This window comes from Prionailurus viverrinus, chromosome B4, assembly GCF_022837055.1.
Source record: "Prionailurus viverrinus isolate Anna chromosome B4, UM_Priviv_1.0, whole genome shotgun sequence".
Taxonomy (NCBI): Eukaryota; Metazoa; Chordata; class Mammalia; order Carnivora; family Felidae; genus Prionailurus; species Prionailurus viverrinus.
Genome location: NC_062567.1, coordinates 87,264,782 through 87,284,408, shown reverse-complemented (window position 1 = coordinate 87,284,408; position 19,627 = coordinate 87,264,782). Strand labels below are relative to the sequence as shown.

The window sequence follows — 19,627 nt, the reverse complement described above, 5'->3', positions numbered from 1 at the left end:
AGCATGTGGCCCTATCATTTTTTCAGTTCTATTCTTGTTCTCTAGTAATCTATTTCACTGCACCGTACTCTCACTAACAGAACTATCTGAAAACAAGTATTTCCATTCAAGGTTTAGGCTCAGATGTACAGTGGAATCAAAGTAAAATATTTTCACAGGTATAAGAGCACTGAATCATCACTACCTCCACTTTCCTTGTTTGCAGTTCTCTGAAGGGTATCCAGGTGCTGAGATAATTCAGGGAGCTTCAGTCTCAAGAGATCTCTGAAGACAGCCATATCCACAGACAATGCCCGGAGATTATTGACAAAATAGCTTTCAGGAAGTACCTTATCAATAAGGTAAATCATAATCTGAAGAAAAATACAAAGAATAAGATTACTTCTTAAACCCTGGGATCCCTAACATGTCCTAAATAGAAGGGACATATTCAAAAATGCGGTTAGCCAAAGTACACCATTCTTTAAATGTGTCAGTCTAAAGTTTCTAGATGGGCCACTAGACCTAAGTTCACCCCCAAAGTAGCTGTGCTTATACAACCTTCCGCCCCACTCAGAAGTGATGGAGCACATACTTCATCAGCAGCCAGCAAGAATCTCAATGCTGGCTCCCTGATGTCAGCACAGTTTTACAACCTTAGTATGAAAACCAAGAGCTGAACCATCATAAAACACCGCAACTAAAGCAAGTCTCAGGATTCACTTAGCATCAGCTCAGAAACTGATAGTGGCTTTCCCCTCCCAGGAGACTGCAACAAGGTTTCGTTTGAATACACGGTATTTCTAAAATCTGGATTTCTCTCATAAGATTGTCTCACAAGTTCTTCAAATTACTCTTTTCATTCTGACTTTTCTACTTGCATTACCTTTTCTAAGATATCAAGAACCACTAGATTGACTGAGCAGAACACACAAGGGTTCTATAAGTCAATCTCCGGTTCTTTCCCCATCAGCTCTGCTAGGTCTTCCCCCACCCCAGAAAACCACGGAGTCCCCAGAACCCAGGAAAAACATGATTAAGAATAGAATCATAGCTAACCCTATATGTTGGTAGAGAAGTAGCTGTCTCACATTTTGACTTTTCTGTCTAACACAAAACTCTATTTTCCAAGAAAATTATCTCCCAGACCTGACAAGGGCCCATTTGTCCCTCATCCCTGGCTTGTAATTTCTACTTTTTCGGGTCACAGTTTTGACTAATAAAGCTGGGCCATACTCTTGAGAAGGTCCCTCGGAGACCTTTATTCCAAGAGTGGACAGGTAGAGCTTAGCAATAAAAGGAGCACAGCATATTCAATCTGTGGAGGAAGGAAGTCCTAGAGAGACTGGGGCCAGTTGAGGGGGAATGCAGAGGTCCGAGAGAACGGAGTATCCTGGTGGGGACCTTGCACTCTACTTCTAAGGAGAAGAGGGACTTACAGGATCACAAAGGTAAAATTTAAAAGTAAGAGTCTCTCTATTACTGCACTTTCTATCTAAGGATATAATAGAGAGAGAGACACTTAAGCTTTAAAAAGAAATCATGGGAGTGTCTGGGTGGCTCAGTCGGTTGAGCCTTCGACTTTAGGTTTCGGCTCAGGTCATGATCTTGGGGTTGGTGAGTTCAAACCCTGCACAGAGCCCTGCACTGGCCATGCGGAGCCTGCTTAGGATTCTCTCTCTCCCCCTCTCTGCCCCTCCCCTCCTTGCTCTCTCTCTCAAAATAAATAAACTTAAAAAAAGAAGATAGCAGTTAGCAATTAAAAAATAAAAAAGAAACTATGATCTCTCAAAATTACACAAAACAAGAAAAACAAATTTCGAATTATCATAGTAATTCTTATGACACAATGAAATTATCTGTCCAAAGGCATCTCTAAGTCTGACATAGGACATAAGAGATAGCTGTGCGTTTTGTTAGGTATGTCACTCCACCCATCACTATATTTCAAAGACCACACATTGGGGGAAAAAAAGGATAAATAATGGCAATAGAGCAAAACATTTCTTCAACAAATGGTGTTGGAATAAGTGGACATCTACATGCCAAAAAATGAATCTAGACACAAAAATTACACCTTTCACAAAAAAAAAAAATGACTCAAAATAGATCACAGACCTAAACATAAAATGCAAAACTATAAAACTCCTCGAAGACAGCATAGTCTAGATGATCTCGGGTATGGTGATGACTTTTTAGATACAACAGCAAAGGATACAATCCATGAAAAAAGTCACTGGAAGCTAGATTTCTTTAAATAAAAACTTCTGTTTTGTGAAAGACAATGTCAAGAGGATAAGAAAACAAGCCACAGACTGGGAGCAAATATTTGCAGAAGACACGTATGATAAAAGACTATTACCCAAAACACACAAAGAACTCTGAAAGCTCAAAATAAAATAATCAGTAGGATCAAATGGACCAAAGACTTTAACAGATACCTCACCAAAGATGTGTTTGGATGGCAAATAAGCATATGAAAAGATGCTTCACATCATATGTCATCAGGGAAATTCAAATTAAAATGAGATACCACTGCACACCTATTAGAATGGCAAAAATCTGGAATGCTGACACCACCAAGTGCTGACCAGGATGTGGAGCAACAGGAACTCTCATTCGTCCCTGGCGGGAACGCAAAATTGGATAGTCACTTGGGAAGACAGTTTGGAAGTTTCTTACAAAATCAAATATACTCTTACCATATGATCCAGCAATCACACTCCTTGGTAGTTACCCAAAGGAAGTGAAAACTCACATCTACACAAAAACCTGCACATGGATGTTTATGGAAGCTTTATTCATATCTGCCAAAACTTGGAAGCAACAGAGATGTCCTACAGTAGGTGAATGGAAAAACAAACTACATATAGCCAGACAATGGAATATTATTCAGTACTAAAAATAAATGAGCCATCAAGCCATGAAAAGACATGAGGAACTTTAAACATTTTTATTTATTTTTGAGACAGAGAGAGACAGAGCATGAACGGGGGAGGGTCACAGAGAGAGGGAGACACAGAATCTGAAACAGGCTCCAGGCTCTGAGCTGTCAGCACAGAGCCCGACGCGGGGCTCGAACTCACGGACTGTGAGATCATGACCTGAGCCGAAGTCGGACACTCAACCGACCAAGCCACCCAGGCGCCCCAAGACATGAGGAACTTTAAATGCATATCACTAAATGAAAGAAGCCAATCTGAAAAGGCTTCATACTCTGATTCCAGCTATATGACTTTCTGGAAAGGGTAAGACTGTGGAGACAGTTAAAAGATCACTGGTTGCCAGGGGTGAGGGCAAGGGGAATGAATAGGCAGAGCACAGAGCATTGTTGGGGCAGTGAACACCCTCTCTACAAATACTTTAATGACGAATACATGTCGTTAAACATTTGTCCAAACCCACAGAATGTACAACACCAAGAGTGAGTCCTAATGGAAACTACGGACTTTAGGTGATTATGACCCATTGATATAGGTTCATGGATTGTAACAAATGTACCTTTGAGAAATGATGGTGATAATGGGGGAGGCTACACATGTGTTGGGGCAGGGGGCATATAGAACATCTGTGTCTTCCACTCAGTTTTGCTGTGAACCTGAAACTGCTCTAAAAAAATTATGTATTTTTTAAAAAATAACTAATGAAGGAGCATCAAAATTTTAACAAGTAGTTAAAAACAGTTACTAAGAAAAAACAGTAAGTGCTGAAAAGCAAGGAAATGGTTCACCTCCTTCTAAAATATATATCTGCCTAATAATTAAAACTTGCAAAAAAAAAAATTTGCAGAGGCCAAAATAGCTGCTAAAAAACACGGATACCAATATCTTCCTTTGCACCTGAAATGATTCTTCATGAATCTAATCTTCCTCTGCATATTCAATGTCTAACCACAAGATTCCTAAATGATGATGATGTCATTTCATTTCACAGAGTTCATTTTCTTAGAGGCAGAAATATAAATATGCAGCTCCTCAGCTTTATCTAATCCATCTTTTTTATGTGCATTTAGTTTCCCAAGTATCACTGAGCCTTTCCATGATTTGATTGGCATGTATATCCCCTCCCCCAAACTACTCCACCTCACCTGCTAACCTGAATTGCTTATTCTAACTTTTCAACAGAACAGTTCTCATTTTATAGGCATAGAAATTACATCTGAAAAGAAAAAATTGACTAAAGCTGATAGACTGAGTAAACAAAACTGCTTCTTGATAAAAAACGTTTTAAACGTTTAAATTCATACATTTATTTGTCGCCGGCTCCTCCCTCCCCCACTTATTTGATGAACGTGTAGCTTCAGAGCTGTTTCCTTAAATACGCGAATGGAAAAAGTGAAAGGGTGAATATGGATTTAGACTATGTCAGGCTGGCTTTATCATTAATTCCACCATAATACATACAAAACGAGAAGGAATATTTGTTTGTTTGTCCGTATGACATTAGTCAGTGATTGGAAATATCATTAAGATTATTTACCACAATCAAACACAAGGCTGGGGTTGGGGGAGGCTCTTGAATACAAAGACTAAGTATCTATTCCACCCATCACAAAGCATTGCAATCAATAGCAGATTGAGAGTTCAAACATGAATAAGCAACCCCATATTGCCCCAAGCTAATAAGGGAGTAGTCATCCTGTACATGTGAAATGCTTCATTTCTCATAAAGATTATTTCTGGTGATTCACTGACTCACATTCCAACACATAAGCTTAAATTGCTTGTGAGCCATCTCAAAGTGTTTCCAGAATTTTTTTTTTAACAAATAAAGGTTCCAGGTATCAAAGATTAAAAGATAATATAATTCACCTCCACAAACTTTCTCCATGCAAATACCTTCCATAATATACACTCACTTTCAGCCTACCTCCTCCATACCTCACCCCATATGTGAAAGAGTAAAGCAATCCAGTAACAAGACCCAACCTGAATTAAGCATAACTTGTGGGAAAGTAGGAAGTTTCTAACATGACCCTTCGTGTCCCACCTCTTGGTAGTCACACCCTTGTGTAAGACCTTCCCCTTGAGTAAGAGCTAGCCTTAGTGACTGGCTTCTAATGAATAGGATGTAACAAAAATGAAAATGTAACTGATAATAGGCTACAAGTCTGCAAATGAATCTCTCCTACCTTGTTCATTCTCTTTTACTCTCTTATTCTGAGGGATGCTGGCCGCCTTGTTGAGATACGGAGACATGGCAAAGAACTAAAAAAGGCCTCCAGCCAACAGCCAGCCAGACTTAGGCCCTCAGTCCAACAACCTGTGAGAAATTAAATCTTGCCAACAACCACATGAACAAATTTGGAAGTGAATGCTGTCCCCAAGTGAGCTTTCAGATGAGACTGCAGACCCAGCCAACAGTTTTGATGTCACAACAATATGACTTTGAGCCAGCTAGGCTGCACTCAGATTCCTGACTCCAAGAAACTATGAGGTAAATCATGTTTGCTATTTTAAGTAGCTAATTTGTTATGCAGCAATGGATAATTAATACAATTAGTATTCAACTTGCTTTAAAAATATGATGTTTCAGGGGCACCTGGGTGGCTCAGTCAGTTGAGCGTCTGACCTTAGCTCAGGTCATGATCTCACAGTTTGTGAGTTCCAGTCCTGCGTCAGGCTCTGTGCTGACGGCTCAGCGCCTGGAGCCTGCTTTGGATTCTGTGTCTTCATCTCTCTCTGCCCCTCCCCCACTCATGTTCTGTCTCTCTCTCTCTCTCTCTCTCTCTCTCAAAAATAAACATTAAAAAAAAATTTTAGGGGCGCCTGGGTGGCGCAGTCGGTTAAGCGTCCGACTTCAGCCAGGTCACGATCTCGCGGTCCGTGAGTTCAAGCCCTGCATCGGGCTCTGGGCTGATGGCTCAGAGCCTGGAGCCTGTTTCCGATTCTGTGTCTCCCTCTCTCTCTGCCCCTCCCCCGTTCATGCTCTGTCTCTCTCTGTCCCAAAAAATAAATAAACGTTGAAAAAAAAAATTAAAAAAAAAAAATTTTAAAGATATGCTGTTTCATAAACAAGACTAAAAACATAATGATTCTACTCACATTTGGCAGTTACATGAGTCCATCACTTGACCTGGATTTAACGTGGGGGAAATGTTATTATGGGTAATTACAAATGCACAGCAAACCCCTTGGAAGGCGGTGGGTCGTCAAGGAAGAGATATTACAGTTCCAACGTCTGACTCTCAGACAGTTTCAGTTGCCCTCTTCAGAGCCTGATACTCACTTTCAGTGCATCCCCTTCATTGCCTTCCACCACTTCCAGAATTAGAGCAGCCAGGATGTTAAAGCCTTGGCAGTAACCAACATTCTTGTTCCATCGAGCATAGGCCAAAAGGACCCGTTTTAACACAACCCTGTCCTGCTCAGCCTCCTGGCCACAGTAAGAACTGCAGCCTGTGCGGTGAAGATCCTAAAGAAGAGAAACAATTATCTTTTCTAATGGCTCCTTATTTTCTCTACAAAAAAAAAAAATAAATAAAAAGCCTTTAGTTGTATCTCTGCTTCAGCACTAAATAGAATATGTATTTTAGTTTTTTATTATTTTTATTTTATTTTATTTTTGATTATTTTTCTAAGTTTATTTATTCTGAGAGGGTAGAGAGGGACAAAGAGAGAGGGAGAGGAAGAATCCCAAGCAGGCTCCGAGCTGTCAGCACAGAACCCATCATGGGGCTTAAACTCACTAAATTTGAGATCATGACCTGAGCCAAAACCAAGAGTTAGACACTTAACCAACTAAGTCACCCAGGTGCCCCAACATGGATTTTAGTTTTTAAAACTATATATGTACCCTAGACACAAGCCAAAAACAATTTTTTAAATTTTCTTTCTCCTAACATTTTCTAATATGCAAAGATACATTTTTTATTCGGATATGCAAAGATACAGTTTTATTCGGATATAGTTGACTAAGGACATTTTCAAGGGGAATTTCAGTCAAATTTTCTAAATTTCTTTCTAATTTTCTATTAAAGTTGTTTCCAGAAGTGATACAAATGTGATTCAGAATTAACAAAAATTGCATTATAATTCTATATAAATTGACAGTTTCTTTTAATACTAGGTCTCAGATAAAAAAACGGTCACGTCAATACACATGTGATAGATGCTAACATTATTCCTTTCTCGAAAACACAATGTAATATTTACCTATTAAAACTCTAATATTAAGGAGAAAAATCAAAATAGCAAAAAATGCAATCTATATTGCAGAGAGACAGAAAAATTATTCTGTCCAAGACACAGAAATCTTTCTATCTAAATTGGTTTATAAATTTGTATAAAAAGGACAGAAACATTTGTTGTACTTTAATATTTAATGAGAGCAATATATATCATTTAATAACTAAGCAGAGACTATGATTTTCATGAGCTAATGTCATTTTACTGACAGAGCATTTACTTCAATGAGAAAAATGAAACATTCTCTTAATAACATGATTGTTATAAAATGTACATTGCCTTAATTCACAATTTAAACAGAAAGAAAATATTTCCAATATGGAATACTTTGAGGCACCTGGGTGGCTCAGTCAGTTAAGCATCTGACTTCGGCTCAGTCATGATCTCACAGTTCAGGGGTTCAAGCCCTGCATCGGGCTCTCTGCTGTCAGCGCTGAGCCTGCTTCTGACCCTCTGTCCCCCTCTCATTATGCCCCTCCACCACCTGCTTGTTCACGCTCACTCAAAAATAAATGAAAACATTTTTTAAAAATATATGGAATACTTCATTTCTGAGAAACATTCTGAAATTCCAAATAAAGAGCTGAAATATGGATAGTGCAGACACTTTTAAAACATACAAAATAAAATTTTATAATTGTTTTCAACATTTGTCTGAAACAGACCAAGTTAGATCACATAGAAACTTCTTTTAGTTAGTACTTCCTCATGAGAAAAGTATCTTCAAATCTGCCAAAACCTTAGCCATCTTCCGGTGGCCAAAATTTATGAAACAACTTCCCTTTTAAAACCCTAGCTTAGGGGTACGTGGGTGGCTCAGTCGGTTAAGCCTCTGACCCATGCTTTCAGCTCAGGTCATGATGTCATGGTTCATGAGTTCGAGCCCCACGCTGACAGCACAGAGCCTGCTTGGGATTCTCTCCCTCTCTCTCTATCCCTCCACCACTCACACACGCACTCACGTGCATGCTCTCTCTCTCTCTCTCTCACTCACTCAAAATAAATAAATAAGCATTAAAAATAACCCAACTTAGCATTACACTGTAATGAACTCATAAAACCAAAAGCCATGTGCTGGAGGTTTATGTAAGAAAACAGTAGTGGGATCAAATTGAATCAGCATCCTTGGCTTTTGGCAACAGGCCCTAATCAACTGTAATAATCCCAGTAGGCAAACCACAGCTGCCTCCACAGCTGGCATGAACCCTTGACCATCTGGTTCAAAGTAGACCCATCAGTCAATCTATCTTCATAAATTAACAGTTAAGGAATTATCAAAGGCCCTAATAAGAGCCCAATTATTTTAATAGGAAATATACTTTAAATTTCTCAATCTGTGACTTTTATGTAAAAATCCAGTTAACAGCACTGACCCATGCTAAAGAAAGTAAAAGAAATTTCAATCTCCTATCAAGTAAGTAAGATAAGCAAATAGAATATGAACAGAAACATTTTCTTCTTACTGCCAACATACAAATTTATGAAGACAAGATACTGTCAAAGTTCCCATTAAAAGACCGTTAACAAATGAAATAAGAAAGCAGAAAATATATAGACATTCAAACCATAAGGTTTGATCCTCTATCCAGTAAATACCTGGCTCTTAGAATCTTCCTTTTAAGTCAGGACAGTAGGCCAAACTCAGGGGACTTACCTTGACTATCTGAATTCCCATGGAGTCATCATCAGGATTACTCCTTTCATTGAAAGTGAAGCGCATGGTTTTGTCCCAATCAATAGCTATACTGTGCAAATAATGATCTGCCAAGGTCAACCAAACCTAAAATATTAAGAGATAAAAAAGAATGCTACACTAAAATATATAATTTCATCCTTCTTTATTAAAAAATAGTTATCACAGGGGTGCCTGGGTGGCTCAGCTGGTTAAGCAACCAACTCCTGGTTTCAGCTCAGGTCGTGATCTCACGGTTCATGAGATCAGGCTCTGTGCTGACAGTGGGGAGCCTGTTTGGGGTTCTCTCTCCCTCTCTCTCTGCCCCTCCCCTGTTCACATGCACTCGTACATACGCACACTCTCTTTCAAAATAAACTTTAAAAAAATAGTTATTGTATCTAACAAGAAAATGGGAACTGATCCTAGACCATATATAGCCCACTTGCAGAAATCAACTTTTCATTGAAATGTTTGCTGTGCTGAATTGAAGCAATTAAAGCCTTTCATTTATTGTTTTCTTTATTATTTGTTGAGCTTCTGCTACGCAGCAAGCAATGATCCAATCATTATCCAATCACTGTTAAGAGAACAAAAAAAAATTCCATTTTTATTTCAGTTCACTGGATTAGCTATATTATGTTATATACTTGTTAGACTTGACTCTGAATTGTTCTCTGTACATGGACACGAGCCACCTGGTCATTCATGGAGAATGGGTCTTTTTTCACCATGGCAGGGCCTCTGCCTTTAAATTATCCCTCCATCTCTCTCACACACACACACACACACACACACACACACACACACACACACAAAACTGACAGACAGGGTCTTATAATGAAAAACTTTTTTTTTTAATTAAATTTTTTTTTACACTTATTTATTTTTGAGAGACAGAGAGAAACAGAGCACAAGTGGGGGAGGGGCAGAGAGACAGGGAGACCCAGAATCTGAAGCAGGCTCCAGGCTCTGAGCCGTCAGCCCAGAGCCCGATGCGGGGCTTGAACTCACAAACCGTGAGATCATGACCTGAGCCGAAGTCGGATGCTCAACCGACTGAGCCACCCACGAGCCCCATGAAAAACTTTTTTAAAAGAGTCACTGGATATTTTTACTCCTTTGATTACTTTCTCCTGAAAAGCTGTTTCTGAAAGACTTTTAATGTATATTTTGAAGATGAAGAATCCCCACCGTTCAAATTCTAGGGGTATTAAGACTAGGTTTATAAATTAACATACTAAGAAAAATAAATAACATACTAAGAAAGCATGTCAAGTTTTGGCATTTCAACACAATTTAGCAGAAATAACACTGATCAATATCTCCAGCCAGATTTTTCTTCTAAGCATCACAATCATATATCCAAATTGTTTACCTGACACCCTCAATTTAGATGTCTAATAGGCATTTCAACCTTAACAGATAGCAAACCAATCATCTAATCTACCACTGCGTCAACTGATACATGCATGCATATGAACACACACATCTGCCCCTTCCATCTGAGTAAACAGTAGCTCTAACTTTCCAGAAGCTCAGGTCAAAACCTTGAAGTCATTGTTGACATCCCTCTTATACCTTATATTCAACCTAACAGGAATTCTTGTCAACTCAGCCTTCAAAATATATCTAGAATTTAATCCTTTTTCTCCATCTCCACTACTGTAACCCTGATCTATGTCTTGCCTGAATTATCACAAGTTTTCCATTGATCGCCCTGTTTCCGCCCTTGTCCATATTATCAAACCAGAGAGGTCTGCTTACAATGTAAGTTGTGTGCTGTTACTCCCTATCTCAAAACTTCCCAGTGCTTCCCATCTCAGACTGGGCAAAAGTCCTACTATGGACTGTAAGGTCCTACATGATCTACTATCCTCTAACCCCATCACATTTATCTCTATGACCCTCTCTCCAATTGCATCCTCTTTGTTCACTGGGCTTCAGCCATCCTGGTTATTCGCTTTTGTGATACTCTAGCCTAAGGGTGTTCCCTCTCTTTGGAGTTCTCTTCCCCAGGTAGCTGCTTCACCAACTATTCAAATGTCACCTTGCTATTTAAAATTCCACCTCCTTACTTCCATTCCTCTCCTCTCAACTCTCCTTATTTCTTTCTCTGCCTTATTTTTATGCATGACACATCACCATCTGACACACTTTATATTGCATTCCTTGTAAGCTCCATGAGGCCCAAAATTTTGGTCTGTTGTTTTCCACCCCCACCCCCACTCCCTGTATCCTCAGTACCCAGAACAGTACCTGGCACGGAATAATCAATAAATACTTATTAAATGCATAGATAATGAAGAAAGACAGCTTTCAAATTACTAACCTAGAATATTCTTTTGGACATTTCAGACATTTTAAAGAGGAACGGAGGGCTGATCCTTTTGTTTTGAGCCCTATGCATCCTCCTTACCTTTCTCCTCCATTCCTTTGGTATTCCTGTTGATAGTCTGCAAACTGCCTTGAGAGCATCGTACCACTAGGAGCACAGAAGAAATATTGGCAAAGTGATACTGACCTGGATAAGCATTTTTCAACTTGTTTCCTATTTTGACATCCACAGAGTATGATAAAATTCATACAGCACACTAAGATAAACAGAGTTTCTTTCAGCTACATATAACTACTCCAAGCCCTACCCCCACCCCCCACCTTAGGTACTCTTAACACACCTGTGACCCCTGTGCAGTACACACACAATGATTGGGAAGCTCTGGTTCAGAAACAAATACATGTATTACGGATTCAAAATAATAGATATTTGGCTTTTTAAATTTTTTTTCACACTTGCACCATTAAGAGAAAGTACAAAATTTTTCATTGCAAGTATAAGCTCGGGCTACTTGTAGCCTCATAAGTTTATTTATAATTTTAAAAACTGACTCATCTTATGCATGTCAAAGTATAGGCTAATTTTCCCACTTTGAGAATATATCTCAGTGTGCCCTACCGATACCCCAAAATAAGAGTATTTTCAAAACTAAAAAAAAAAAAACCAAAGTTACCTGCTGAAAACCATTCTGACCTAAAGATGGCTCAAGAGTGAACTTCAACTTTGTGTCAACTCCTAAAACAAAAATATACATCTGTTATTTTGGAAAGAAATAACACGTTAGATCAAAAATAAAATTAAAAATTAACCTGATTCTACCGAATCATTATAAAATTTTTAAAACATGTTTTTACTAAATTTTAGTCAATTTTGTTAAAATAGAAGGTAATAATATTACTTTTTTAAATAAAAAATATCCTATGGCCACTAGAATGTAGTTTAGCACATAGAATGGTGGCTTCCACAGTTGTTTGGAGCCGTGTAAAAACAAAAACAAAAGCATGACATCACAGGCTTGGAGTTATTCAGACCACCACTCAACTCTGGTCCCTAGTGTCAAACAAATTATTTAACCTGTCTCAGTCTCAATACTTTATCCTTAAAATGAGGAATAATATCTACCTCAGTAAATTATTATGATGATTAACTATAAATCACCCAGCACAGTATAATTAATATTTATGAAACTTATGAAGAGAATTCTCTACTTACAGAATTTGTCTTAGAAAAGACATTTACGTGAACTAAGTTACGAAGGAAACTTCAGTGAAATATCAAAAGTTATCAAAATAATGTCATTGCTTTCTCACTTGTGGAATAATCCATTTTAACAATCTTATTTGGAGATTTTCATGTACCTTAAAATTCTATGATACATTTACTCATTGAAGATAAAACAGTTTGTATGTTTAATTACAGACTACAAGCTAAAAATATAACTATAGATAACTATTATTTAAAGCTATCTACAACTTTAAACAAACTTCTTTGACTAAAATCCCAAATCTATGGAAGAGAATAAATGGGAGAATATATCAAGACAATGTATTTATAATACATAAAGACTTTATGCTATATTCATACTAGGCTTTTATTCAGAATTCCATGTGAGAAGTATGTGTTATTGTCCTTGAAATCAAATTACATGACAATTCTTATTCCCACATAAATTTTATTATTTTTTTTAGTGAGCTTAATTTTTTTAACTTTATTTATTTTGGTGGGGTTGGGGATTGAACCCATGAACTGCAAGACCTGACCTGAGCTGAAACCAAGAGTCTGACATTCAACCAACTGAGCCACCCAGGCAATCCCTCCCATGTAAATTTTATTAAAAAGAATCAACTCTGAAAATGCTGTATTTTTCTACAATTTCAAAATGAATTAAATCATATTTCAAGTCACTTTTTTAGACATATTACTTAAAAGTTCAAGGATCAAGATATACCAAACATTATTAATAGTATTCAGTTTTACAATTTATAATTGTCATTTATGACAATATTTTTTCTCAGATGTTGATTGCAGATTAGGCATACTGAAAACTTCCCCACAACTTCCAGTACTTAGGAATTGGTATGTAGATAGAAACAATTTTCAGAATTTAAAATTACTATAAGGTAGACTTAAAAAAAACACATATATATACACATATACATATATGTGTATATATATGTATATGTATATATGTATATGTATACATATATATGTGTATATATATATATGGATAGGCGCCTGGGTGGTTCAGTCGGTTGAGCATCTGACTTTGACGGAGGTCATGATCTCATGGTTCATGGGTTCAAGCCCAGCATTGGCCTCTGTGCTGATAGCTCAGAGCCTGGAGCCTGTTTCCAAGTCTGTGTCCTCTCTCTCTCCCTCTCTCCCTCTCTCCCTCTCTGCCCCTCCCCCAGTCACACTCTCTCTCCTCTCTTTCTCTCTCAAAAATAAAATAAACATTAAAAAATTAAAAAAAACATATATATGGAGTCAAGAAACTAGAAAAAGGTATGTATGTTTTGCCCAAGCCCATGACAGTATGCAGATATCCTTCTTGGGAGTTCTGGGAAGAGTACTGTGAATACATGATTTGGGTCCTAGATTTCTGAAGTCAAGCTGTGATAAAGAATCCCAGGCATCCAATCAATGCCCTGATACTTCTTTTCAAAGATTCAGGGCCACAGGCATATTCTGCCTAAGTAGATAAGATTTCCTTCTCCAAAGGTCTATCAAGTACCCCCACAAATTCTCATCCTTTTGAGATCGTTTAAATGAAGTCCTGCTTCAGTGCAGAGCAATGATACAATGGCCACAAGAGTGCCTCCAGCTGGAGCGAATGATTTAAGGCAGGATGAAACACACTCCCTTGTGAGGTTGCTGTCCAGACGCGGGGTGCTGAACGGAGGAGCATACATACTCATGACTTTTGCTTTAACAAAGACAAGGATATTCTGTCCTGCGCTTATTTCAACCGACCTGACAGTTCTGGATTCCCTGTATGTACGACCGAATATGCTCCCTTTGCTTTTTCAGAGCACCTGCTGGGCACCAGGTGCTGAAACCTGCTGGGGTTAATCTAAACCACAACTATTTTCTCATGATCTAGAATGAGTCACGGGATTTAACTGGAATTGATCATTCACCACCTGCATGCGATAGCTGAAATCAGGTCATTTTCTCCTCTTTTCTTCTAAAGCAGGGGAGAAGGCTTATGTTTCATCTGATAGTCACGGCTGTTCCGGATTCAGAAATATAAAACACTTTTAACGTGGAAAGGAAAAAATTTTTTAAGGGTAAAGGCAGATGGTGAATAAATACTACAGTCTCTGCAATTAGACACTTCCACGGGGAGAAAAACAAAGAAACCACAAGGTTCGTAAAGGCAGTCACGCGTTCCACCCTTTGGGGCTCCGCGCCTCGTCAGATTCTCTCCAGCAGCCTCAGGATAGCAGGTCCCCGGTGGCGCTGGGGGGGGGGGGGGGGGTAGCAGGGGCTGGGGGAGGACGAACTCGCCTGGAACCCCGCTGGTGCCACGCTGGGGACAAGTGAGCGCTAAGCACCGGCGAGAGTGCAGCCGGCTCCCTCTGCGGCCACCCTTTGCCAGAAAGCTCTGTGCCCAGGCACCCGCGCCAGGCCCATAAAACCCCGGGGAGGGATGCCGGGTGGTGGAGCAGACGCGGAGTTATGCAGCCTAGAGAAGCAAGGATGTGTAAACACAGGCTACCACCATAAAGGGCCTAGCCTAGCACACAAGGCGCGCTCCCGGACTTTAGCTGTAAGAAAGGATCTCTACTTGCAGGAGGGTTTCCTGCCCGCTCCCCAAACGGACACACAAATTAGAGGCTCCAGGCGAACTGACCATAGCACTCACGCCGCGGGGACACTCAGGAAAATGCACCCGATTTTTCCTTTGCAGCCGCTGCCTCCCCCTTCGGCCCCAAGAATCAAACATTCTCCTTTCTTCGCCTCACACACCTCTTTCAAGACGTGGCTTCCAGTGAGCCCGAAGCACAATTGGTTGCGCGGCCTCTGGCAGCCTGGGTAGCCGCCAGCACTTCCCCACCACGCGGACAAGGCCGAGCTCGCCTTAAGCTCTGGGTACAAACTGGGCTAGACCGCGCACAAGCCGCGGGGTCGGGACCCGCGGGCAACCACCGGGAGCAGCCAGTCCTCCCAGCCTTGGGAGGCCGCTGCCCGCGCCCAGGCCTTCGTCCGCGCTCTTCCCTCCCAGACCGACCCAGCCCCGCCCGCGCCGAGCCGCGGTACCCCGCACCGGGCGGCCCGCGAGCGCTGCCCGGTTTAGGCGGAGTTCAACTGAGGCAGAGGCACCAGTCCGGAGCGCCACGCTACTTTCCAGTGCCCCATCTGCAGCCCCGGGTCCTCACCCGGCTCCAGGGTGCAGAGCAGCCGGGGCGCGGTCCGAGAAATACAGCTGCGCTTTTTGAGCACATTGCTCAGAATGGTGCCCACGCCTCCGCCTCCGCCACCCTGCCGCTTCAGGCATCTCCCTCCGCGCCTCAGGGAGCCGGTCAGCTTGTCCTGCCGCATTCGAGAGAGCCCGGGGCTCCGGCGCGGCCACGGTCCGCCTGGATCTCCGCCGCCCTGCCGGCGTAGCGGTTCCGCGCGCGGGACTTAGCGAGTCTCCTTAGTCGAGGGGCCCTTGGGAGCAGCGAGAGTGCGGCGGGAGCCCGGGGGTCGAAGGGACCTGCGAAGCACCGCTGGAGCCACCGAGCGCGGGGCGGTCGGCAGGCATCTGCAGTGCGGAGCCTGCACGGCTGAGGCAGGAGAGGGCTTGGGGCGGGGAAGGGGGCGGGAGCGAGCGAGCGCGCGGGAGATGAAGGCGGCGCTCCCGCCCCCAATCCCGGCATCACCGTGCGCAGGCGGGCGGCCCTAGCTCCAGGGCGGCCTTAGCTCCTGAGCGCCCGGCGGGCTCCTGGCACCTGCGCCCAGGAACCGCAGGACTGTGGAGCCTGGAAACCCCAGAGTCCGGGAGACTGGGAACTGGAGAGCGGCCAGGTGAACAAATGCGCCCCGGGACCAGAAGCTGCGGGAGACTTCCGCGCTTTTCCCAAGATCTGGGAGGGGCTGGAGGGTGGCACCAAAGACAGCAAGTCTCAGGTGCAGAACACCAGAGAGATTCAAGTGCCCACCTATCCGGGCAGCTTCAGAAGGGACAGTCAGCCGAACGCAGGACGAATCTGGCAGCGTGGCAGAGAAGCTGGCAGGTGATGAAACACAAGCTTCATCCCAAATGGTGTTACACAGTTTCCTGGCAGCTTAGAGAGGCATGGAAAGCGCGTAACACCGAATAATAATGGTTGTTTCTCTTGGAAGAACAGGCTTCAAGAAAAAAGAATTGTTCACATTTAAAAGCAGTTTTTTTAAGTGCCCCCTCTGTCCAGCCATAGACTTAAGTAGTTTAGAACTATTAACTATCATTACTATTTAAAAAGGGGGGGGGGGGAGTCATTCTTAAACTATGACAGTCACCCGTAGAATATTAATCATAAAAATGAATGAGGAATAAGGAAGGAAAGGAGATAGGAGGAAATACAGAGACATTTGTATTTGCTAATATTTAGAAAAGGAATACTACATGGATAAAACAACAAAAAAAGTATTTATGTGAGAGGGAACAGTGTGGAAGAAAGAGGAATGAAAAACAGACTTCTCTGGATGTGCCTTATATAGTTTTGACTCTGGGATAACATGTTATATTAATAAATAAAAAGAAAAAGTGAAAATGAATGGAAATAAATGAACCTAACTGAATATCCTGTTGTTGGCACAAGAATACAGAAAAAATTACTAAGTTGCTTTAGAATACAGTATTATGACTGTACATCAATGGTGGTATATATTCCAAGGGCAAAAAGAGCTGCAAAAAAACCCTTAAATGTCAGTAAGTAGCATTATTGTTACTATATTGATGTTTTTTTAATCCTTATGTACACTATGGGATAAAGCAAATAATGTTAATGCCACAAGAAACCAAGATGTTCTCAGTGTAACCGAAAACTCAAGTGTACAAAGAAATTAAGGGTTTTTTTAATTCTGTATTATATTTGGAACTTTGGAACTAGTATGAACTTGTCTTTTTTTTTTTTTTTTTTTCAAAAATACATACACAGTTGAACAAGGAACAACAGGGGAGTAAAGGATGTGAACCTTCCCACCCACCCCCAATAGTGGAAAATTTGCATATAAATTTGACTTTCCAAAAACCTTACCAATTGCCTACTACTGACCAGAACCCTTACCAATAACATAAATGGTCAATCAACACATATTTGAATGGAGTGCCTTGCTGGCTCAGTTAGTAGAGCATGTGACTTTTGGTCTTGGGGGTCCTGCATTCCACACTGGGTATAGAGCTTACTTAAAAAAAAATTAATTACTGGGGCACGTGGCTGGCTCAGTATGTTGAGCATCTGAGACTTGATTTCAGCTCAGGTCATGACCCCAGGGTCATGGGATTGAGCCCTGCGTTGGGCTCTGCACTAAACAGAGTCTGCTTGGGATTCTCTTTCTCCCTCTGCCCCTCTCCCCAACTTGCCCTCTCTAAATTAAAAAAAAATTAATTCCTATGCAAATTTTTGGGGCACCTGGCTGGCTCCATCAGTAGAGCATGAGACCCTGGTCTTGGGGTTGTGAGTTTGAGCCACACACTGGGTATAGAGATTACTTAAAAATAAAAATAAATTAAAAAAAAACACATATTTGGTGTGTTAAATGTATTATATATGTATTCTTACAATAAAGTAAGCTAGAGAAAAGAAAATCTTAAGAAAATCATACATTGAAAAAAAATTTTTTCTAAATCATACAGAAAAGAAAATGCATCTACAGTACTATATTTATTGAAAAAAAAAAAACACTTATAAATGGACCTGTGCAGTTCAAACCCATGTTGTTTAGAACTAAAGACACTGAGTGGGTTTTGAACTAAAGACAACCCAGCAGCAATGAACACCTGCAGCACCCAAGTTGTGGTCTCTAAAAACCATTCCCCACTAAAAAGAATCAAGACTCCTTTGAAGTGTGACTGATTCTACATCTGAGCCAGAAAAAAGTACAAGATGAGACTGAACCATTTTGATGAGCTAAGGAAGTAAGGAAGTGCTCCAAGACTAATAGGGGCATGTCAAAAGACATAAGAGTCACATGAATAGGCTACTACTGGCCAAAGGTGGAAATTTTTGACCATCAAAAACAACGACTGCTATTGATTGAAAAGTATTGAGTATTTTTTAAATGCAGTCTTAATGATATTCTGAAAGAGCTGGAAAAGAAGTCATTCTTATGACTCTGGCACACTTATTTGGTAATCAGTACATTCTGGGCTTTATGAAGTACCCCAGAATCTGAAGACAATGTCAGAAATGACACAACTCTAATCATGAAATATACATTTCATACATATAGAATCTGTTAAAATGAGATTCTTAATCTGCAAAAGTAAACCTGGCTCATTTGGGATACGTAAGCTACTCGGTTATGCCTGCCCCACTGGGGGAAAAATGCTTTGAAAAAGTACTGCCTCATCACTTGAGAAGATGAAGTCATTGTTTAACCTGGTCATAATTGACTGTTTGGCTTAGATTTCCCAACACTTTACACCAAGCTCAAAATCTATCCTTCGTCAGCCTGATACTTTCATAGTTTCAGTACATGTTCATTTTCCTTTTGCTTTCTCTTAATTTTAATAAGATGTCCATTGACTGTTCCAGCCTATCTCAGCTGTGCTGAGAGTAATAACAGAAAGAGAACTGACGTTTGGCTTTAGCCAATTTTTTAGAGGGCACCACAGGCCCCTGGTTGTGAAGACGGTGATGAATGGCCAGAATCAAAGGAAGAGAACCGGAAGGAGAGGGAAAATCCAAGAAAACAAGCCGGTATCTGCATGCACAGTCTCATCTTCCAGAGAGCTCTCATCTGCTCAAACCTTAGGGGGTTCTGTGTTCTCTTTTAACCAGAGAGGCTATTGACACTCAGTTTCTAACACTGGGCCAGCAGGAAAGACAGCCTCAGCAGCCAAGAAGAGGAGCAGTGGGCTCGGCTCTACAACATTGCCTCTGGAGCGGAAGGGACATCCAGCTCCCACAGCTGGTGGACATGTGCCTCTCAGACCATCCCCCTCCCTCTGGCCCAGACTCCATGCTCACCAAACAAAGGCTGAGTGTCATCTGACTTCCCATAGATTTTGCTGCAAAGAAGAAAATGCACCAGCCAGTTAATAGCAGCCAATACCCCCGAATTTGCCCAATTCTCAGTGAGCTGAGGAAATCAAGTTTCTGGACTGCCAAAGGAGAATCTAGACCCTAGATGGCCAAGCTCACCTCAACATGTCATGGCTGACAAAAAGCCCTCTCTCCATAACTCTTCTCCAGACAATGTTTTTTTTTTGCCATTAGTAACGGTTTGTTTACTTTCAAGATAAAAATTCTGTTTCAT

The 19,627-nt window shown here is 41.0% G+C and overlaps 1 protein-coding gene across 6 annotated transcripts in view; it reads right to left on the bottom strand.

Moving 5' to 3' along the window:
* The window catches only part of TBC1D30 (TBC1 domain family member 30), a 224,228-nt gene that overhangs the window by 164,471 nt on the left and 40,130 nt on the right, over positions 1 to 19,627 (bottom strand). For 4 of the 6 annotated variants that reach the window (XM_047866385.1, XM_047866386.1, XM_047866388.1 and 1 more), the window contains exons 3-7: positions 11,850 to 11,911; positions 11,258 to 11,323; positions 8,821 to 8,946; positions 6,208 to 6,393; positions 185 to 353 (exon numbers count right to left, since the gene is read on the bottom strand). In XM_047866385.1, coding sequence (XP_047722341.1) covers positions 185 to 353; positions 6,208 to 6,393; positions 8,821 to 8,946; positions 11,258 to 11,323; positions 11,850 to 11,911 — 609 coding nt within the window. Of the gene's footprint in view, positions 1 to 184; positions 354 to 6,207; positions 6,394 to 8,820; positions 8,947 to 11,257; positions 11,324 to 11,849; positions 11,912 to 15,558; positions 15,722 to 19,627 lie in introns of those variants that run through there. The other 2 variants (XM_047866387.1, XM_047866389.1) reach the window with 1 other exon arrangement.